General features: G+C 34.3%; 1 protein-coding gene across 4 annotated transcripts; it reads right to left on the bottom strand.

Annotated features, from left to right (window-relative positions):
- Positions 1 to 429: 429 nt before the first annotated feature.
- On the bottom strand, positions 430 to 22920 carry LOC126713621 (sterol 3-beta-glucosyltransferase UGT80B1). Of its 4 annotated transcripts, XM_050413421.1 has the most exons (15): positions 22626 to 22919; positions 21866 to 22223; positions 19531 to 19679; positions 18776 to 19018; positions 18037 to 18148; positions 11352 to 11522; positions 10193 to 10256; positions 9204 to 9261; positions 8925 to 9102; positions 6240 to 6370; positions 4609 to 4711; positions 3236 to 3312; positions 2176 to 2223; positions 1701 to 1850; positions 430 to 1055 (listed from the first exon to the last, which is right to left on the bottom strand). In XM_050413421.1, the coding sequence occupies exons 2-15, from the start codon at positions 22122 to 22124 to the stop codon at positions 855 to 857; spliced, it is 1944 nt and encodes a 647-aa protein (XP_050269378.1). In that variant the 5' UTR covers positions 22125 to 22223; positions 22626 to 22919; the 3' UTR covers positions 430 to 854. The 4 variants fall into 4 exon arrangements, with proteins under 4 accessions (XP_050269378.1, XP_050269381.1, XP_050269377.1 ...); XM_050413424.1 differs by lacking the exon at positions 21866 to 22223 and having other exon boundaries at positions 22626 to 22920; XM_050413420.1 differs by lacking the exon at positions 22626 to 22919 and having other exon boundaries at positions 21866 to 22603.
- Between the last annotated feature and the right edge of the window lie 604 nt (positions 22921 to 23524).

Raw genomic sequence — 23524 nt, 5'->3', positions numbered from 1 at the left:
AAAATTGTGTGAAGATAATTTTCCACATTTTTTATTATTTAGTAGTATCAGAAAAAATAAGTCAAATGAAAATTAATTTTGGTCAATAAAAAAGTACACTTATTTTAAAGATTGTTTTCCATTAAATTTTTTTAGAAAACAGCTCTAACTCATGGCAAGTTAGATAAAAGTCAGGAGATCATTTTACAACTCATTTAAGGTTGTTACCAAACATGGAAAAATGAGATAGTTTCATAGAAAATACTTTTTTAAAAATGACTCATTTTCTAGAAAATATCCTCTAGTGTTTCTAGGATAAATTTATCATAAAATTCTAATATTTTAGTATGCTACAGGAGTGGTTTAGTTTTTGACCTAATAAGCATTTTTTTTTTTAAATGTTTATTAGTTTAAAAGCAATATTCTAACATATATTCGAGTCATTAATGATGTGACAAAAATGAAATCACTTATTTATCAACGAATGTTTAGAACGTTAAAAATTCCAACTCTTAAAGCTTATATCACATTGCAGAGGTACGCGGCAAATCCCATTCCCCAATCCATCCCCTTTTTTCCAATGATATTAAAAGAATATCATACAAGTCAAATGATAACAGACAAAATGGCCTGCAGCATCCAAACTTACTCGCATAACTATACCCTCACTTATCTATTACAAATCAATAAAGAACACTAAGTCAGACAAGATGTGAGAAAAACCTATGCTAAAATGTAATAGCACTTGTATCTTTCTTTTTTTTTTTTAGTCAAACCTTTAAAGAAGACCTTGAATGAAATGAATGAAATGCAAGGTAATATGAAAAAGAAAGTAAAACATAACTATACAAACACTACAAAATACAGTAAGAACTCTACAAACCACAAGACCGGCAGCACCACTTCCCAATTTGAATAAAAACCCACTGCAGAGGGTTTAATTGTTCTTCTTCCTCCACATCTGCAGTAGGCAAGGGTAGCTCTGCAGGTAAATGCCGGTGAAATGCATCAACGGCAGCCGCAACACCATCTTCATTCTGTATCAACTTTGCTAGTTCCATTGCTTCAGATTTCACCTGGAAGTGTTATCCCATTAAAAACCAAAACATGTCTCACATTAGCAATGTGACTTCCCATTAAAGTATATCTGTCAGACTAGAATCAAGGAACAAACTGATGAGACTCATGCAATAAGATAACAAGGGACACTCATTCAGTTCTTTTGACTATTACTCTTTTTCTTTTCCATTAAAAAGAATAGAACAAACATCTTTAGGGGAAATAAGTAAAGAAAGAAATCTGTGTGCTAAAATGAGCTACAATACAGGTACATAACATTGCATATTCCTCAACTTTAAAATTCCTACCAATGGTGGAATTAGCCAATATGCAAATTTTTAGTTTTTAGATGCGATATCTTTTTGGAGAAATCTGTGTGATAAATAAAGCATTTTTTTATTTTAAAAAAGACAGCTTTTGCACTCTCAACTCAGAACAATCCAGTTAAGCCATAATCCCAACTAAATTGAGATCGGGATCAGCTTCATGGATCGATTTTCAACTAATTGTGTGGGTCACATAACATTTCCGCCATTCTATCCTATCTAAGATCGTACCAATAAATGACTAACTCAAGATGATATAAAAATGGCTGCTGTAATTAATTATAATTATATATGTGATCCTGCAGGAGATGATGCAAATATAGACATCAGAATTACCTCAGGCTGGAGCATGAAATTTATTGCGTTTGAGAGGCTCTCAACACTGAGCTGAGCTATCGGAATTGGTGCAGGTCCCAACCCTTTTTGATGGACTCTATCACCCCAGAAGAACTGATCACCAAAAAATGGAACTATGGTTGTTGGACACTGTAATTCATAAGTTAGGCATTAGACACACATATAAATAAATACACTGTACTTCATAAGTGATTAATTATCATAAAAGAAATAAAGAATGAATTTGATTCCAAATGAAGTTGAATCATGTAGCTCAGAGATAGGCAAGCAATCATATAACTTAATTTCATTTCCTATTACATATTTACATCATATAAATTGACTCATTCCATTAATGTCATTAAAAAAAATCTAATGACAATAATATCTCAAAGATATTGAAACATTCGGATTAATTCCAAACTCAAGACACAATCAGAAACATCAGTAAAACCCTACTTGAAAAGTACATTACCCCAGCTTTTAGCCCTGTAGCTGTTGTTCCTGCACCACCATGATGAACCTGCATATATGTGGCAATTCAACATCCAGTCAAGGTCTCTTTGACATAAATGAACTTTATGATAAAAAAATCTTGTATTTATAGTTCCCTCATTATACCATATCTATAAAAAAAAGTCAGGTGATGCAATTACAGATTTCTTAAAGATTGTTAAGATTACTTATCCCAAATACTTCAGCTGATAAGAAATTGTGAATTTAATCATTAATTGATATTTTGAAATTGCCTATCATGTGTGACTTAACTCCCCCTCAATAAGTTAGACCTAACATATGGAGTAACCTTTTAATTAGGTGATAGAACTGAAATAGAGTTTGAACCTAGAAAGCATGGGTGAGGCTCCAGGGCTGCCACACCCACACCAGACACTCGGCAACGCGCCAATTCGCATTCTTTTTTTCGTTTCCCAATTCTCGCCAATTCGGCTCCTATTCCGGCTGAAACCAGCCGAAATTGGCCGAGAAACTGGCTGAAATACATGTTAAAAAAAATAAAATAAAATAAAAACTTGAGTTGATTTCTTATTTAGTTATTAACTTATTATATATTTGTCAAATTATTTGTAAGTTCAACAACTTAAATTGAAATTAGTGAATTATTTTCAGTTATTATTACTTTTAAATTGGTATATGTTTACCATTATATGAAAATATATTTAATAATTTGTAAATAAATAAATATTTAATAATTTATTAGTAAACGTATTCCGCCACACCCGCACTTGTGCTTCATAGGTTTAAACTCAATACAGCATACTTTGATCATTAAAAATTACCACTTAGCACAAAAAATTAAGCTGATAGAAAAGAGTAAATTTAATCATTTTACGAATATTCTAACATTGATAATCATATAGCAGTTGTCCAGTTGCTCTGCACATAGAATTGTGGTATTATTATTTATCTTAATTGAATCGTGCAAAATTCACTTAATTTCTACATAATCATAGTTCATTAATTACATTTACCCACATCCAAAAGTTTGCTTATGCAAAACATAAAGTGAAACTAACCACTGCAGAACATTGGGGAAACAACCAATCATGAGGGCATTCCTCTAAAAGGAAAACATTATCGGGAACCTCTGTAACTGCAAAAGACAAAGAATTATTAGAGTAATAATGCATGCTTATCACTCAAAATATATGAAACCAAAACTATTTTTTGGAAAGTATCAATAAAGAATATGCATTGACATACAAAGTAACATTGATTTGTTCTTCGATAAAGAAATTAAACATATCAAATAATAACGAGAGATGATTGTCTATGGAGAGGGGGAGAGAGGGAGAGAGAGAGAGAGTATAATTTTCTAACAAAAAAAAAAAATGTGAAGGGGTTTAAATGGAAAATAAAGAAACTATAGGGTAGTGAAAAGGAAACTGTCTTAAAACTAATTTGAAACTTGGCACACAATAGAGACTTGTAATATAAAGATTCATAGGTACAATTTATCATTAAAAATACCTGTCATAGGTAATTATGAAGAAAAGAACAATATAACTAAGATACAATTGAAGACCTTTCGTGGCATGCATACAATCTTTGAGGCCCTCAAAAACTCCACAGGAGCATAAGCTAAAGAGTAACATGCTGAATTATCATGTCATCAATAATACTAGAGGAATTCACTTTTTAGAGCATCCTAAAGATATGAGGTGTATCAAGGCTTCAAGGGATAGATTCTCATCTTTTCCAAGTTTTTTTTTACAGCAGATATCTTGTTCAATTTTGAACTAGTTTTTGTTAGTTATAATATAATCTGAACTAAAACAAAACCAGATCAATTTCGAACTAGTTTTATTTTACACCCAGTTTGACTAGGCTCAGGTTAGAACTGGTTTAGGTTAGCATGCAATTTGTCTAACTCAATTTGAAATTTGTTTTAGTTTTGCAGTTAGCTTGTATAGGCTATATATTCTAATAAACTTGATACGATTTTATTTCATCTTTAGTTGTCATTTGTCAAACACCTCCAAAATTAGGAAAATTAGCTCTTTTCATCTCTTTCAAATAAAATCATTTTCGCTATGAATATAATCCACTTCACTACAATTACTTTATCTGGTAAAGTTTATAGTAGTTGTTAACTTGTTATAAGTTAGGGTGTGACTCCATAGACAGCCTACTTAGTTTTATGTCCTCCCTAGTTCATCCTATAAACCCATATCCAAAAAAGTGCAATTTGACTGTTGAGATAGTAAAAAGTACTTTCCTCACTGAAAAAATTAAATAATAAAAGACAATAAAAAGTACTTCACTCTAGGTTGTAGAATTGTTTGCATTGTCTAACCAAGAATTTGTTCTTACAACCTACCAGTGAGAATTTGGAAGAAATATACAGGCAAGTAAAAGAACTGTTCTCAACCAAATTAAAATTACTTACAATTTCCAAGACCTCCCCAGCCTCGGTCAATGATTCCTCTCTGCCCTGTACCTTTTAATGCCTCCAATAAAATGCCTGTGGTTTTCCTGGGATCTTCAAGAGGCTTAACAAAAGCATTATCAACAACAACAACACAAGCTTTAGTCCCAAAAAAATATTTATCAATATAGTTTCTCCAAAATTTGATAAAGAACAAGCAAATCATACATAGCCAATAATATAACCAATACATAAAATTTAATGTCAATATTAATAGGCATGAATAGTATGATAGGAAAAGAAAAAAACGAAATAAGAAAATTAAAGGAAAGCCATCTGCCACAAATATATTAAAGTCACCCTGATTGATGCAAACTTGAAAAAATACTATCCCAATCCAAACATTGATGGGACATTTTTATGAGCACAAATGATAAGAAGAATCACAATCCACTATTCCATGTAAGGTACGCAGAGATATGATGGAAGAAAATTTAAGATTTCTGTCCATGCAAAGGCAGAAAGATAACTAACAACAACAAACACTAATAATAGTTCTGGCGATAACAGTGTCAAGACAAATTATGATTGGAAACTCATGCAAATCAGATTTGTCCATGTAATTTACTAATGGAATAGTGGGCCTCAACTATTAAATTCCCACGTGTTGGGCCTCACCTCTTAAGAGAAATTTGGGCCCGAACGTAAGGGGGAGTGTTAGAATTGTGCGGTTAAATGATTAAATTTACCATATCCCAAAAGTTTTTATTTTTCATGTTCAAGGATTTCAGTTAAAATGCGCCACATCATAGATCTTGGGTTATTAGGTTGACATGGCTGCTAAGGCCGTAAAATAACTAACAACAATAATTCTGGTGATAAACAGTGTTTAAACAGTGCTATTGAAAATTCATTTCAAATCAAATTTGTCCATCATGTATATATGTAGTAATGAAAATATTTTCCATGTACAATGATATCAGCTAATACGCATCACAAGGGGTAGTTGTAAACTATTTTGAAATAGAATTGTCTCAAGTTACTAACCAAACAATTTGGTCAAAAAATACAAGCATTGTCCTTGCTTAAGTTATCTAAAACAGTTCATATCTAACTTCTTTTGACATATAATTGACCAAGTAATACAATAGATACAAGAGCTGATAGTGACATCAGTTGAAAAGTATACTTGATCCTTCATGTTTATTGCTAAAGTCATTCTATAATGATCAGTTGCCCTTAGTTACTATAGCCAAAAAATTATAAACAAATCTATCGAATCAAGCCCAAGGAAATACAATGTCAAGCCCCATCCAGGACTCATTTACACACTAAAGACTGGCCAATTCATAAAGTAACTGGTGCATTTAATCCCTATGAGTAATATCACAGTATTTCAAATTTAGATATTAATAAGATAAGAACATTAAAAAAAAATCTATAGAAAATCTAGAGAACATATAGAACAAAATACATGCTATAGAGAATCTATAGGACAAACTAGTGATTAGGCTAAGGCAGATCAGGTGACATGAAAGTATGAAACTATTCTATTAAATCATCATATCCAGGTTAAGGACACATCAACAATGTCAAGAAAAAAAAATGAAAATCTAAATAAATTTACCAACAGTTTTGAGAGGAAACCATACCATGCTCCCAAACCCAATATATATAGGTTCAGGTCCGTTTTGAATCCATTGAACAAACTTTTCCTGAGGCTGATACTTTGACCCAAGGTTTAAGAAACAAAAACCAACAACATCAACTAAAGGGCCCCAATCTGCAAAATAGTAAGTGAAGTCAATTCTTCTAATAAAATTGATATTTATGAACATAAATATTCGGGTTGAGCATTCCAAATTGTAAAGTTGAATTTATTCAATTATGTGTTGGCTTTATTCTGTGCCAAATTTACTTGTAATTCAGCATTTAGAAACCCTGTATTTAGGTGGGAATAATATAAGGGTTGTGTGTGAGAGAGTGTGAAGATTTGATCAAGAATATGCAGCAAGAAGGTGACTCGCAACTGACTCGAGAGTGGTTTCTCACCAAAATAAAGCACACGTGTGAAGCATGCAGGAAGATGAAGAGTCAGGCCAGCTGGATCACTACATAACAAAAAGTATAGTCTGACCTAGTCTAGTAACTCGTGACTGGAACTCGCGACTCATCCCAGTCACGAGTGACTCGCCAGTGCACCCTGTTTTGCTGAAAAGTGACTTCACATTCCATCTCATACCCTACTATAAATACCCTTATACCCACGAAATGTAGAGAGCTTCCAGAGAGATTTTTGAGAGAAAAACCCTAAAGAAAAACAAGATTGATTCATTCACAATCTTATATACTTGATTCTCCAAATTTCTCTACTCTCACCCTCTCCCTTGTCATACCCATGAGAGGATCATAAACCAAATCCTTACCTCACCAAATTCAGAATAGTGAGAAGGTTCTTGGTGTTTGGGAAGCAGTTCAAGAGAGAACTAATTCATATTGGTTGATGCAATGGGCTAATTGTGGGATTCGGAAAGTTAGAGAAGACACAGTTCGGCGTAACCTTATTTGGAGCAAGAAGCTTGGAGGGCTTAGTTGCATTAGGTAGATTAGGCCTAGAGGGTCTATTGCTATTCATGTATCCCAACTGATTTTCTAGTAGATCATTTACCGCTTGGAGGGTGATGGAGATGTTTTTCGCCGAGTTCTTTAGTTTCCTCTTCGATAACACGTGCCAGTGTTATCTTGTGTTTGCATCTCTCTTTCCCTTACTTTTAGCTTTTAATTTCTGCTAGTTGTGATTAATTAATGGCTTAGAGTAGTTTGCTAATTTGAGTATTGCTTATATTTCATATTCCACACATATATTGTTTGAATATAAGCTTGTATTGGAAAATTTGTTTTTGGGGGTCTAAACATTCACAAGTGTTTTATACACTAAGTGAGTTTTCATAGATATTATTAAGACCATGAATAGTAAAAAGTTTAGCTCTAAGCACTAGTAATTGATCATGAGCATGTGCAAAAGATTATATCTGTGGTAAATTACCAATACTCACAAAAGTTTAAGTGTGGAATTTTTTTACTTTAAAATAGAGGTAGAGTGTGAAAACATGGTTCAAACTCAAGACCACCTTCTTTGATACAATGATAAACTACCACTAGTCACAAAAGCTTAAACTAATAGAAAATGATGAATTTAATTACTTAACTATTATTCTAACACTTCTCCCTTGTGAAGTAGGAAATTAATCCATTGCATGCTCCTCTTCCTTGGCTCAAGTGGTGAAAAGAGGAAACCATGCAAGGATCTCTTGATTTATCTGCTTGGAAAGAAGGTTGCAGTAGTGGGAGTATTGGCTGTGTGGCCCATCTCAAATCCATAATAAACTATTAGGTCATCAAGTGACTACAGTACAGTGTACAGATAAAGTTTTTGTCATTCTCATAACATGTCAACTAAGTGTCTAACAAAGATACAGCCATTCTATAATCAAACAAAAAGTTCTCTCTTAACTGTTGCAACTGAAAGCAATCTCCAGATCATCAAACTTGACCTGCTGTGATTTGTTCATCTATACTAAAGTTTGGAACACAATTCCAAGTGATGGACCCCTCCAAAACAACAAAATACTGCTTATGGAGGTGTGGAAAAGAGATTGACAAAATGTTTAAATTCATTGATAGTTTTTAAGAGAGAAGTAGCTAGAATATGTTTGGTGCCTAGAAGTTTCATCTTCTTTGGGTGAGGTGGAGGGGAATGGGGAAGAGATTTATTTATAAACTGATCCACATCCTAGTTCAATTAAAAAGAACGAACTGATGACCTCTTTTACTTTTAGTCCTTTTACAACACAAAATACCCATATTGATGTCGGTACATAAAATTATGGGGGGAAGAACTGACTTATGATACAAATTTGATTTTGGGAGTGTGAACAGTACATCTCATATAGCTACTATTACAATATATGAATGTCCAATTTCCAGTATGAAAAATGGTCCATGTTAAGAGATGCAAAAATCTTCAAAACCAACAAGAATAAAACAGACAACAGAACACATCTGGAAAGGAAAAAGTTTTGTCAAACCATCTAAGAGCTAGTATGAACCCAAGGACATAGTAATACTACAAGATCACTAGATGATCACTCTAATATAATTGACTGAGCAGAAGATGATTGACTGAACATTCATCCTTCTATGATATGCAAAATGACTCTTAACAACCATATAACATACTTCAATAGAATGTAATGACCAAATACTGAAACCAAAATAATTATCATCTTATACGCTATGATTACCATACATTCTTGAACAAACAAGAAAATCCCTACCTGTTGGCTTTGGCACTAGATGGGGACTCCACATATAGCCTGTTGGCAAATGAGATATTGACCCATGGTATGTACTGAAGTACGCAATAGGAGCAAGTTTCAACTTCCGTTTCCTGAAGTCGTTAATATATCCCCTCATGCCCCACCATATCAGTAAATCCACAACTATATATGAAAGCTGGATATAGCAAGGACAAATGGAATCAGAATTGTTGATGAAATCAGTCCAACAGTTCCTTCAATGAAATTAAATGATTTAGCACCCAACTAGGAACATACCCAATAACCAGCACTTTGAGGTACACGTGCCAATGGATGAGGGAATTCATAAGTTGGCCTGCCTATTGAAAACAGACGTAAGAGGGTATAACTTAAAATATAAATTTTGATAAAATAAACCAGCATTGAATGAACATAAAGATGCTTTTGAAATTCAAAACTACTCTTTGATTTTTTTTTTTTTTTTTTTTCACTCCTCTCCGACTCAGAACACTGATCCAATATATGCGACAAAGACTCCCCCCTACCCCGCCAAAAAAAAAAAAATGTTGGAACTGCTATTCTTACAGGTTATCATGTCTAATGCTTTCATCATGTCATTGTCCTAATGCCAGCATATATTTTCAATTAAAATAGGGGTGGCTCCCATTGATGAAAAGATGAGGGAGAGTTCTTTCAGATGGTTTGTCCACATGCAAAGGAGAGAGATCAATGCACCAATGAGGAAGAGTGATGTGATTCAAGATAAGGTAATCAAAAGAGATACAGGAAGACTAGAAATAATACTAGTAAAAGTAAAAAAGGGACATGTTAATTATGGAGGGGAAGAAGAGTATTATTTTGGATATAATAGAATGACATGAAAGAATACATGTGAACATCCCCAGTTAGTCTCTGATTAATCTGTTGAGGATCCATAGTTGACCCCAAAGTTTTGGGACAAAGGCTCTGTTGTTGTTATTGATATACCACATATATTTTCCAAGAGTTCTATGAATGCATTTTTTTTTTTTTTTTTTTTAAAGCAGAATCATGAATGCATTACACATAATAAAGAAAACTTGTGTAAGTGAAAGTTGGCTCTGTTCTTGTTATCCTGAGTACAAATTTTATCCATCACATAAAAAAAAAATTGAAAATAGTATAATAAATAATAAAAAGCAGCAGTATATCACTTTTAGAAGAATTAACTGAAAATATTAGATATTAGATACTCAAAACACTATATATTTTACACATAATATAGAGAAAATATAATCAAGACTCACGTCCAAGGCATTGTGAAGAAAATGTGAAGGGGCACACCAAGAGCTTCAGCAACATGTGCATGTCCTACAACCCAGAGCTAGAGTTAAAATTGACATTCACTATTCTGGAAAATATATCCTTTAATATGAGAAAAAATATAAAGTTGAAAGTAAATTCATAAAGCTATAATGAATTACTGGCTAGCAGCAGTTCATCTATAATTTCAGAATCACATAAAGCTTGATTTACTAAAAGAATCTGTTAAAGCTTCAACAATTGGCAATATAAGTCATTAAATTTGAATACCTTCAAATAAGATGTTTTATTATACCATTCTTGTCCCATTAAATTTGTTCCTTTTAGCTAACTCTACAACTGAAGATAAAAGCCATCACAGTTCAATTTCTTTATGGTTACCAGATCTTTTATCCCACTGCATTATTTCTTCTTATTTTTCAGCTTTATATCCTTGTCGTTTTTTTTTTTTATATAAGTAATTGTAATTTATTAAAATTGGAAAAGCATATACACGAAGTATATAGAGATTTGAAAAATAGAAAGAAACAAAAGAAAGAAAAGATTTGCAATATAAGAGCAAAGAATCTATAAACTCCATCAGAGAAAGTGCTGAGATAGTAGGAGAGTGTGTCGTCCATTTGAAGAGAGTTTTCAAGAAAGAAACTTGAGACTTGGTATAGACATCTCGTTCCCCTCAAATATCCGTTGATTTCTTTCTCTCCAAATGCACCATAGAATACAGGCTGGCTCTGCTCCCCACACAGTTCCATACCTATGAGGCCTCATCATTCCCCTCCAAGACTCCAGTATAGACTTGACTGAATTCAGCATGACCCAAGTAATCCCAATGGCGCAAAAGAAAAAAAACCCATAGATCATAGGCAATTAAACAGTGCAACAGCAGCTGACTTACTATTTCACCAGAAGATATACACATGCAACACCAATCTGCCATTACTATACCCCATTTACGGAGGTACTTAATAGAAGACATAGGACTAGCAAATAAGCTTACAGGTACAGTTATTATGCCTCTGTAAATAAATACTACATTCAGCTTTCTCTACAATCAGCAGATAGGTTAAAATGGTGAAATCAAGTGACAAAATATATATATATATATTTATATATTTTTTTTTTTCTTTTTTTGTATAAACTCACCATAAGCAGGAGGATTTGCAATAATTGACTGAGCTCTAAAAGGAAGACCAGTTTCCAAATCTGGTTCCGTGCATGCTGGAAGGAGAGATTCAATAATCGCCTTCAGTTGCTTCCTTTGTATGGATATTTCTCCTGGTCCAGATGGTATGAAACCTTTATTTCTGGCCATATCTAAAGTCAAAATTTGCTCATATTTAGTAATGAAAAACAAATTTTGTATTAAATGGGGGAAAAAAAGAATAAACTTGACAGTACCATACATTTGGAAAAGTAAAAAATAGGGCAATTTTTTTAAGGTTCATGGGATTTCCAAGAGAAGATACCATCTTTGGTCAAGTCTTTAAAGAAATACCAATAGCTTTGGGCCAAATGGCAGCTACAACCCTGTTAAGTATGGGGTAGTGGTCAAGGTCTGGGGTTGATGTAGGATACTTGGCAATTGATTATTGGGAGAAGTAAGATAGGAAGAAGACCAAGAAACCAATAAATAAGCCAGCAAACATTCCCAAGTTCTTTTCTTCAATTTGAGGTTTTTCAGATAAGAATTTGATTATTATCTAGGAAATTGCACTATATTAATTTTCTCATATTTCCAGTCTAAGATTTCTAGCATGCAAAATAGGAAAAAGACCAAGAAAGCCAATAAATAAGCCAGTAATCCAAGTTCATTCTTGAATTTGATTGTTTTGAAGATAAGGAATTTGATTATCATCTAGGAACTTGCAGTTTATTAAATTTCTTGTATTTCTTGCATGGTTTAAAAAACCAGAACAGTCAAAGAACCAAAAATGGGTTTAGTTCCCGGTTTTTACTGGTTGAACCATCGGTTTTCCTGGTTTTTATCAGACCGGTTCCAGGTCCTGTTTTTGAAACTATGATCTCATGTCTAAGATTTCTAGTATTAATATGAATATACTAGCCTGAATGACATAGCGTGTTTCAATCATTTTCAATATACCATTCTGGCAAAACAGATCATGGAGACAGCATAAGTAGCACCAATTCCAGCAATTCTGAACTTTGTCAAATTTGAAAGCACCGTTCTCTCAACATACCTCCTATATCTTTGGGGCTATGATCAGAAATTGGCTTTGGAAACAAACTTTGATTGACATCCATAAATAATCCCCATGTAGATGAGACCAATGCATGATATATAAAGGACATTGATGGTTGTTCAGCATTATGTGACCATGTAAATGAGCCCCCCCCCCCCCCCCCCCCCCTTGAGAGGTATGTGTACAAGATTTTATTTTGTTATAAACCTTGAGAATTCTAGCATTGCAAAACTGAATCTATCACAATCTAGCCTCTCACTTGGAAATCTAACTTTATTGAAATTCCCTACTAAACAGCAGGCCACTTCCCACTTCTGATTCACCTCTCTCAGCTCTTCTAATCAATTTCTCAATAACTATCATCATTTGGACCATACACCACACTGCAACCCACAAAAAACCTTCCTCAATAATTTTCAGCAGGTAAGGCATAGAAATTCTACTTACTGTTTCATCAATTTTCTCTACAGTCCTTCTATACCACATCAACAGGACTCCTGTTATATTTATTGCTTCAAGCACCACCCAATCTACGAGCAAGTCTCCCCATAAGCTTCATTTTTTTTTTTTTATAAGTAATCAAAGATTTATTGCATAAAAAATGACATCATGTTCACAATGGTGAACATTCTGAACTTAAAACAAATACAAATACCTCAAGAAGAGATACAAACAGAAAGAAGAAAATCAAAAATGGAAATACATTGTGTAAAACCCCAAATTCTACCCCACTGAAATAAGGTCCCAACTAGTATAGGCTTCAAAAGATCTATTGATCTCACAATATCTTCAAAAGTACGATTATTACACTCCCGCCAAATCATCAAACAATGCTAAGCTTCGTACAATGCTAAGTCTCATTTTGTCAATTTTATGAAACATGCAACTTCACGGGGGATATGTCAATAGACCCTACCGCTGAAATTTTTTTTTTTTTTGATAAGTAAAGAAAGTTTGATTCAAAGACATAAGAATGAGTCACCCAAGTATAAGGGAAGTATACAAGAAGGGACCAAAATAATCATATACATAAATTACAAGCATCCATCAAATCATAGACCGAAAAAATAGAATGACTTTCTATGATAGACATCCAATCCGACTAATATGCATTGAGGCATTCATATGCTACTTCATGCATAACTTCTCCCAAGCTTCTTCACAATTTGCTTCATCGTCATACAATTTGTTGGGGGAGAGCACCTCGGAGAGACTCTAATTAAGTAGTATAACAAATATGGACACCACTTAGCCCAAACGCTTAAGCTTATGGGGTTAGACCCAACTATATTATATTAACCACACACGCTTCTCATTGTTATTCCAAGTAGGACTTCACTCACACATGTATACCCAACAATCTCCTCCTCATGTGTGAGTCTTTGCCTCTCGTGGGCCTTAAGACCTCTTTATAGGCCACCAACAAGTCCTACTAGCTCTCCCTTGCCTAGGGATTTTTTCCATCACCCACACGTCATCCATGGGCCTCTCGTACACCATCCATGGAATCACGTGTCAATCCCACACACTTCTCCATGGGAACTTGGCCTGCACTTCCATGTCCATGGGAACCTTACGCCACATAGTGATTTGGCACCATTAGGCAATACTCATTTGTTGGGCCTTTATCCAAGATCAATTGTGTGGGCCTTTCAAGCTTGCTCTATCCCTACTCTAACTGTAAAAAGGAACCCTAAACACCTCGTCACCTTTGCCACATCCCACCTAGGCTCTAATACCATTTGTTGAGGAGATAGCACCTTAGGGACTCTAATTGAGTAGTTAATATAACATATAAAGACACCACTTAACCCAAAAGCTTAAACTTATGAGCTTAGACCCAGTTATGTTATATTAACCACTCACTCTTCTCATTATTATTTCACGTGGGACTTCACTTACACGTTTATCCCAACACAATTCTTTCAAGTATTCAACCCCCAACAACTTCTATCCTCATAGTTACTAACAAAATTGTTCTACAATTTAGAGCCTACTTGGCATTGCCGTAGAAAGCAGATTTTTAGTTATAAAAATTTTGTGATAAAAAAAAAAAAAAACTATAACTGAAAAGCTCTTTAATGCTTAGAGCCATTTCCAAGGTACAATTATAAAGTGATTTATTTTTGACAAGTAATAAGTTAATTGATATCAAAAAGGAGAACACCCTAGTACACAGGGAGTGTACAAGGGGTCAAACAATCAAGAAAAAAAAATTATAAGAATCTAGGAAATCAAGAAAAGATAAAAATGATTGGTTCTGCAAAGCAACCAACCAATCCATTAAAGTTCTAAAGAAAAATAGCTTCAAGTCTAATATGGATCTCTCTTCATCTTCAAAACACCTACTATTTCTCTCCCTCCAAAGATACCACAATAAGCAATGGGGAACCATCAACCATATATAACCATTTCGATAACGACCAAATCTGCCTTGCCAACATGCTAGAAGCCCCACTACAGATTGCGGCATAACCCAGCTCACTCCAAATGAACCGAACACCATAGCCCACAGATCCATTGCAACTGGACAATGAAGAAAGAGATGATCAACCAATTCACCATTAAACTTGCACATGTAGCACCAATCTAATATCCAAACCTTCCTTTTTCGTAAATTGTCAATCGTTAAGCACTTCCCTAAAGCAGCAATCCTAACAAAGAAAGCTACTCGAAAAGGAATTTTCTGTTTCCAAATACTTTTCCAAGGAAAGCGATAGTCATTAAAGCCCACTAAGACACTATAATAATCCTTAACCATGAAGCCCTTCTCGTTATCAAGTTTCCAACACATCTTATCCTCACCAAACCCTTTCACCGAAGCACCATATATGGTCTATGAAGCACGGGTGCATATTCGGATTCGAGTGTGGGTGCGGATATGGATACGGGTGCGGGACTCGGCATTTTTTGAAAAAGTAGGGTGCAAATATGGCGGGGTGCAACGATTAAAAAATTATTAAAAATATTTTTATTTATATTTTCTATATATTGCTAAGCATACTTTTTCATATAATTGTAAATATATACCAATTTAAGAGTAATAGTAGATAATAACTAAAACATGATATTTATAAATTACATTACAACCCACAAGTTTATTTTTATTATTTTTTTTAACAGATATTTCAGCCAATTTCGGCGGGAATCAGCTTGTATCAACGCGAATCGAAATTTAAAAAAAAAAAAAAAGAAAAAAGAAAAAAAAAAGGCCAAATCGGCATGTCGGAGGAGCATCACCATGTCGTCGCGAGTCTGGTGAGGGTGCGGTGGCCCTAGAGCTGCACCTATGCTTTCTAGTATATGGTATCCATGAAACTGGCCAATACCTCTAATTCCCAAGCATGCACACCCCTAAAGAAACTTACATCCCAAAACAAGACTCCATTATCAAACTTCATAAGCTCAGCCACACTAACCTCCTTGTCTCGGCAAAATCTAAACAATTCAGGATAGCTGACTGCAAGAGATGTCTCACCACACCAACGGTCTTGCCAAAATTTCATCCTAGACCCATCCCCAATATCATATAGAATGTGGCAAGCAAAAGAAGGCCATCCCTGACTAATATTTTTCCACAAGCCAACACCATATGGACCATTAACAGGCCTAGTACACCAACCGCCCCATTCACAACCATGTTTCACCTCTATCACTTGCCTCCAAAGGGCATCCCTCTCCATCCCAAATCTCCATAGCCACTTCCCAAGCAAAGCTTCATTAAAAAGTCTTACCTTCCTTATCCCCAAGCCACCCGAAACAATGGGAGTGCAAATAGTAGCTCATTTAACCAAATGGAATTTTGGTTTGTCTCCAATGCCACCCCATAAGAAATTCCTCTGAAGTTTTTCAATTCAGTTAGCCACAGCTGCAGGAATAAAAAATAAATGGGTAAATTAGATAGAGTGATTTTAATTAAAGTGACTCTACCTCCCTTGGATAAGTACAAACATTTTCATCCTGCTAATCTCCATTCTATCTTCTCTAGAAATGGATTCCATATTGTCTTATCCTTGAATTTAGCTCCCAAAGGAAAACCCAAATACTTCATTGGAAGAGTACCTTATTTACAGCCAAGGACATTCAATAATAAGTCCAAATTATGCACCATACCAACAGGAACCAACTTTGACTTGCCCAAATTTATCTTTAGACCAAAGACTGCCTCAAACCAAATGAGGATCATACGGAGAAACAAAACCTGATCCAGATTAGCATCACAAAAAATTAAAATGTCATCCACAAAGAGAAGATAAGACACCGCCAAAGATCTTCCCTCTAAACGACCCACACCAAATCCTGACATGTGACCATCATGGACAGCTTTATCCAATATTCTCCCAATGGCTTCCATAACCAAGACAAATAGCCAAGGGGACAATGGGTCACCTTGTCTCAACCCCCTCAAACTCTCAAAAAACCCACAAAGAGAGCCATTTATCAGAATAAAGAAGTGAACTGTAGATATACAAAAGAAAAATCCACCGCCACCATTTAGCAGAGAACCCACCCCGTTCTAGTAACTGCATAATCCTCAATTTACATGATCAAAGGCCTTCTCAAAGTCTAACTTGCAAAGTAGCCTTGGAACTAGTTTTCAATCTACTGTCAAGGCAATATTAGCAATAAGTACAGGGTCAAGAATCTGTCTGTCCCTCACAAAAGCATTCTGTGAAGCTAAAATTATATCTTCCATAACTATGCGAAGTCTAGTGGCTAAGACCTTAGCAATGATTTTATAAACCCCCCAACAAGACTAATAGGGCAAAAATCCTTGACTTCAATTGCTACATTTTTTTTTGAGGGATGAGAGTGATGAATGTTGCATAACTCTTGATCATTTGGAGAAACATGGTTGATAGAAGACCAAGAAAGCCAATAAATAAGTCAGAAAACAATCCAAGTCTTCACTTGATTTTGATGGTTTCCAAAGAATTTGACTATTTTTTTATATTTCCTGTATCTAAGCTTTTAGTATTAATGTGATGTAGTAGCCTCCATGAGAGAGTTTTAACAATCATTTTCAATGTCAATATAATTTTCTAAGAGAGTCTCCCCTTTTCCTCTTGGACTTGGGGATTCCTAGTAGATTCCAGGGCCCCTAGTGGATTCTAGGGTTATTTAATCATTTAGAAGCTGGCTACAACCAGATACATGCTTCCATCCAGCATCAGGGGTTCAAATTGCCTTGGGTGGGTGGGTGAATTTACGAAGCAAAATGAAAAAAGGACTAAAGAATAAATTAATTTGGCCCTTCTCACAATATTCAGAAAAAATAATGAAATATTGCTTGCTAGCAAGTTGTTAGTGCACTGTGTTATGGGTTCCTAAAGGCCATAGAGAAATAGTAAAAGAAAGAGCATACAAAGCAATCTGTTAACAGAGTGACCACAAGAAACAAATTAAATTGCAATGATTTTTTTTTTTTTTTTTTTTTGAAGACGTGGAATCTCACCCTGGCAAGGCCCATTGGACACACCCCTGGGGAGTAAACCATGGATACACAACCCCACTTGTTAGAACTGTGTATCATGTAAAAATTGCAAAGGAAACTTTTTTTTTTTTTGGATAAATAAATTGCAATGATACATTGACGTAACAGGAATATTAAAATGGGGACCTCTTACATCCTGCCAAAACACGAGGATCACCGCCCAAAGGATAGAATTCTACCCCTGCCGACTTTACAAAGGTGCTGAAGTTAGCATGAGTAGCCAACCTGACATGATGACCAAACTCCTGCAAACGAACACTGAATCATTTTCAAGAACATATCAAATAATTAAAGATAAAGCAGAGAAGAAACTGCCAAGGACCAAGGTCCTGTCTTCCTATAAATTAGGGAGGGAAGCATGATATTGTGACATCAGAGATTTATTATGCCTGCCTAAGTATAATGATATAAGATCAGTTTCAATTTGAATGGATTATAGATGCAAATAAAAAGCTTTTCACCATCCTGGTAGCCCTAAAATTGAAAAATATCAGTTGCAGAATACAGAAGCAACAACTGAGAGTTAAATTAGGAAGCACTCATGTACAGAAATGATATATCTATCTGTGGATTGATTACCTCGAAAAAAAAAATACAACCGAGAAACCCACCCAACTGAATAAGATAGAGACCATTAACACAAAAAAGCAAATTTTCCACCCCATTTTTGTAGATTGTCAGTTCAACCATAAAATGAATTGATGCACTAAATTTAAATTCCAGAAGAAACCAACTCCTAAACAAAATTCATGTCATTATATTAAAACTTTAAACACCTAGGGGTATGTGATAAGACCCTGGAATTGGTGACATAAACAAGTTATCTTGACAAAACAGTGAAACACGGTAAACTAGCAAATTATTGCAAATACCTGAAGTCTCTTTGCTATAGCTAGGAAAGGCTGTACATCTCCTCTTGTGCCGACCACAAGAAAGGCAATATTCAACTTGGGAATTGATTTATTGGATTCAGAAGTGATACCATCAATATTGATATGTGTCCTTTCTGCAGTGTGAAGCTCCAAAAATTCCGAAGCTACAGGTGTGCTTTTGGTGATATCAACTTCTACCGTACCATCATTTTGTATCTTTACTAGGTTCACAATAAGTTTTTTCTGAATACCAACACAAGAAGTAATCATGATCAGCAAAAGAAAAACCATACATGAACCACAAAGACAAGCACTAAGGTCTAGAAAAAGGAGGAACAAAGAACCCTATGTGTTATGAGTTCCTCAACAAAGCACTTAACAGATATTGGCTCATCAAAATGCCAGGAGGTGTACTACAAAGAGTTACAGAGAAATAGAACCATTCATAATATAAACTATTGTTCACAGATGAGGTGGGGTCAATATCTGGTAGCCTCAATTATTGCAGCTATTACATCACTTGGTAATGATAATGATGGAGGCACAGGATCGAAGGCCACACAACAGGGATTATGTCATTCCCCATTAAATAAATTAGAGACAGCATGCAACTGTGCAGACATAAAAATCTCGGTCATGCATGTTTCATGGGTATAAACAATGCCAAACTCATGTATTTGGTAAAGTCATCCCTCTGAATATATAAGCTGACACAAGGATCAGGAACTTGCAATGCATTTGATTCTATTGTCTACCTTTTCACGCTCTGAGAGCCTATCCAACTTTATGTCATGCCTTGGAGCTTCCTTCTTTTCAATCATGGATCTAGTGAATGAAATCCCATGGTCATCAAATAGTAGACTTCTGTTAATGCCAACAGGTGCAGTGATGCAATGGTCCAGACCTTCAAGAATAGATGCTTTGACATCAATGAACGCATGGAATAAGATTTACAAGTAACAAAATGAAATCATCTGTCCATGTGGTCCAAGCATATTGGTATGGACTAATGATGCTCGTAGCGGCTAGCATGGTGCCTTGTGTTTACCTCTCAAAATTAAACCAATAAATCAATAAATAAAATTGAAACATTCCCAAGCCCATCCAGCTTAAAATTCAAGATGAAATATTTATTATAACTGATTATAGATCTGAACTTGTTAATTTCAAAACACATGAACACTGTATAAATAGCTATTATCTTTTTATTGGTATGTTATAGATACATCCAGTAGATCTTGAACCCATGATTTCAACCCTCCACCTGTTTTTACAAGAGGAAGAGATTCTATATATGTGTGTGTGTGTCTGTGTGTGACTGTTTAGTAATTAAGGCTTTCTTTGGTAGAGTATATTATCAAATTTTCAAAATATAATTAGTCATTGTAGTATCTGTTTAATCATAAACCGTGATATATATGTTTGTATGTAGTAAATAAGGCTTTCTTTGGTAGAGTATATCATCAAATTTTCAAAATATAATTAGTCATTGTAGTATCTGTTCAATCATAAACAGTGAAAAAATATCTTTCATGTCAATTTTTTTGATAAGTCATAAAGTTTTATTAAGAAATAAACTTACTTCATGTTCATGATGATGAACACGAAGTAACCAAGAGATTACAAATAATCAATCACAAAAACTTAGAGAGTTATGAAACTCAAAAATGGCAGTATAATGAGTGAATCCCCAAACCCACACCCACTCAAACAAGGTGCATAGGAAAGAGGATTTCAATTGCTCTAAAGATTTCTTGGTGTCTTCAAACATGTGAGAATTCTGCTCCTTCCACACTAACCGCATCAAACAAGTTGGCACCATATTCCAAACTTATGTAATTTTATTAACAAGAAGTTGTTAACTTTGTATAAAAGAATCTCATTTGAAAGCAAACAAACTTCAACTAATAAGGAAAAATTAACAATGAATACATATTGCAAATGGTCAGAGAATGATGACAATGGTGATGCCCATTGCCTCATCACATAATTTATAGGTATACCTAGTAATATGTCAAAAGCAAAAAAGAAATAATTTCATTTACCAATTTGCCAGCGAAGAAATGTGATGCATGTGAACTTTAGTTTCAATATGATGATTGCTTTGGTAGAACAGACAGAGAGTCACCTTCACAATTAGCTTGATTTAAGGCATAAACCCCCAAAACAAAGGCACAAACCAAAATAGTGGAAAATGAGATATAAAGCCTCCAAATTATTAGTTAAATACTTATTTTTTTGGTCTCAATGTAGAGCTGTTTTTAGACAGATCAAACATTTCACAGTGACTAATACTCCATGCCCCTCCATACATAGATAATTATTTGCTATCCTTTAATCAATGATGGCATATTAGAATGCATTTGGACATAAGAAACCAATTGTTTGGCGAGCTTATTTTCAGGAACTTTGTTTATGCCACAGGTTGGCCAAAATTTCAACAACAATTTCCTGCAAATTGGGCTCAGTGCTTAAACTGTTCCACAATTTAGATAGTATAATATGAAAATGCAGAGTAAAATCAAGTGTATAGATAAAGCAATAAAAACTGAGGGTGCAGCATGAACCAGTCATGCCTTCTATCACCTGTCATTCTACTCCACCTCTTCAATATGAATGTCTATCCGACTGATAGTGATACAACACCTGGGAGTAACTTAATTAAGTAGTTACTTCACGCAAAACTACAGGACGAATGGGAATTCAATGTAAATACTATATTGTTTAGTGATTGAATGTTAGATCCACCGCAATTAAATGAAGCTTGGGAAAAATACAGAACTCCTATGATTTTTGTGTCATAAAATTAAACAAACTGTGATGATTTTGATACCCAATATCTCAGCCAAATAACCTACAGTGAGGAAAATTGTGTACTGTGCTACCTAGAATACATTCAAGAGAATAGATTCCAATGAAAATAACAACCTTCTCAACTATCTTCATAGCCAAACTTAATTCTTAGTTCCTAAATGCATAACTAATAAAAGAAGAAACTTTAAAAAATAAAAAAAATCAAGTCAATAAAGAAACTCTAACTGTTGTTAAGTAACCAAAAGGAACCAAAACTAAAGGTTACCAAGCACGAACCTCTTCGAGGTGAAGAACAAACATTCATTTCTTTTGACGAAGAGATCTCTAAAACTGACCGCCGCATTGAATTCTTCTGATCCTTTGGCTCTTCCAAATAACCTGCATTTAACTGTTCATCTGGAGTCTCCTTTTCCACCACAGATTCATCAACACCACCACCACCAATCTGTTGAAAACCCATATCCATCTCTTGGCTGCTAAGACCTTCTTCAACTATTTCTTTTGACAAATGATCCACACCGCCATTACTCCCCATTTCAGAAAGTGCACGAACTTCAACAACTAAAACCCTCTAAACCACAAGTCCAATGCAATAACCTTCAATATTGCCCTCCAATATCCCAATTCATCAAAGCTGGAGGAGAAGGATGTACAGTGACACAATCAACAAGTAAAACCCACCAACCCCAAAACTTTAAAACCATTTAGTAATAGTTCTCAATACCAAATTCCCACTAAGAGCTCAGAAATGAACAATGAAATAATAAACAAGCAATTAAAAGCCTTGAACACAATTTCCCCAGTATCCAATTTAATATATTTTGCCGGAGGAAAGGCAATATGAACAGGGCTTCAAAGTCCAAAAGAAAGCTATGATGCTATAAGCCTATAAATAAATATACTTAACAGTTAAGAGACGCAAAAACCAACTAGTCAATCAAAGGCGTTGAACGTTTGGTGAACTAAGAAAGTTTTTTTAAAGTGTTCAGAACCCGCTTTAACCTCGACCCAATTCAAGAATCAATGCAAAGTTTACCTTGAGCAAGCCAATTTGGGTTGAAACTGAAGGCAAAGAAAGAACACGCACAGCAAAACATTCAGCTTTAGCAGAGCAGGTACCTTAAAAACTCTAGTGGTTCAGCTTCTAGATTCTAGATATTTCAACGATAATATAAGTGCAAAAACATACATATATTATTATATATCTACACAGTGGGATACTTTGAGGGCTTAAAAGATTGAGACTCAGAGAGGCTTTGGAATTTGGAACGACTGAGAAAGTTCACACTGGTACTGTGTGTCGGGGTTGAACTTGAAGAAAATATGATTTTGGGAAAATTAAGGAATAGAGAATAGTATTGTAAAAACTAAAAATAGTGAATTTAATAAATATTTTGATTTTTTTTTTCAATAAAAATAATACAATTTGATTTTTTATATATATAAAAGATAAAAATTTTACTATAAACTTGAACCTTAATTTTTGTCCTGTTTGTACTTATAAAATAATTATTACGTCAAGAGTTTATGGTGAGTTTTTTTTTTGGAGAAAAATTAATTTAAGTTTTTTTTAAAGAAAAAATAATTATAGTATACAGCTAACTTGCAAATCGTATTATTTCCCTAGATTTCTAAAAATGTTATGCATACAAAAGTGTCAATTAAGTATAAAGTCTTGACAATAAGATTTGGATTTTTTTTTTTTTTTTTTTTAAGAATGATAAGGTTTGGACTTGGAAGTATTTACTTTTGCTATTTTTTTTTTTTTTGTTTGAGAAGCGTCTGAGTTCTAGTTGAACTTTTTTTTTTCTTTTTTGAGAAGAAGTTCTAATTGAACTTTAATGGTAAAAGTAAATATATTATTATATATTACTATATCTTACGGAGAAAATGTGAAATAAAACGTAAAAAATTAAGGGGACTGATAATTTAATA

The sequence above is a fragment of the Quercus robur genome, chromosome 2 (genome assembly GCF_932294415.1).
Source record: "Quercus robur chromosome 2, dhQueRobu3.1, whole genome shotgun sequence".
NCBI classification, from domain to species: domain Eukaryota; kingdom Viridiplantae; phylum Streptophyta; class Magnoliopsida; order Fagales; family Fagaceae; genus Quercus; species Quercus robur.
The sequence above is the reverse complement of the archived record's forward strand: the minus strand, read 5'-3'. Positions and strand labels throughout refer to the sequence as shown.

What these genes read in the sequence shown, in the direction of transcription:
- LOC126713621 (XM_050413421.1), bottom strand. Translation starts at nt 22,124, where the DNA reads ATGGGGAGTAATGGCGGTGTGGATCATTTGTCAAAAGAAATAGTTGAA. An exon ending in GGCTCTCAGAGCGTGAAAAG is followed by an intron (nt 19,019 to 19,530) that starts GTAGACAATAGA and finishes GTTGGTATTCAG; the next exon opens with AAAAAACTTATTGTGAACCT. An exon ending in CTACAGGGCTAAAAGCTGGG is followed by an intron (nt 1,851 to 2,175) that starts GTAATGTACTTT and finishes TATGAATTACAG; the next exon opens with TGTCCAACAACCATAGTTCC.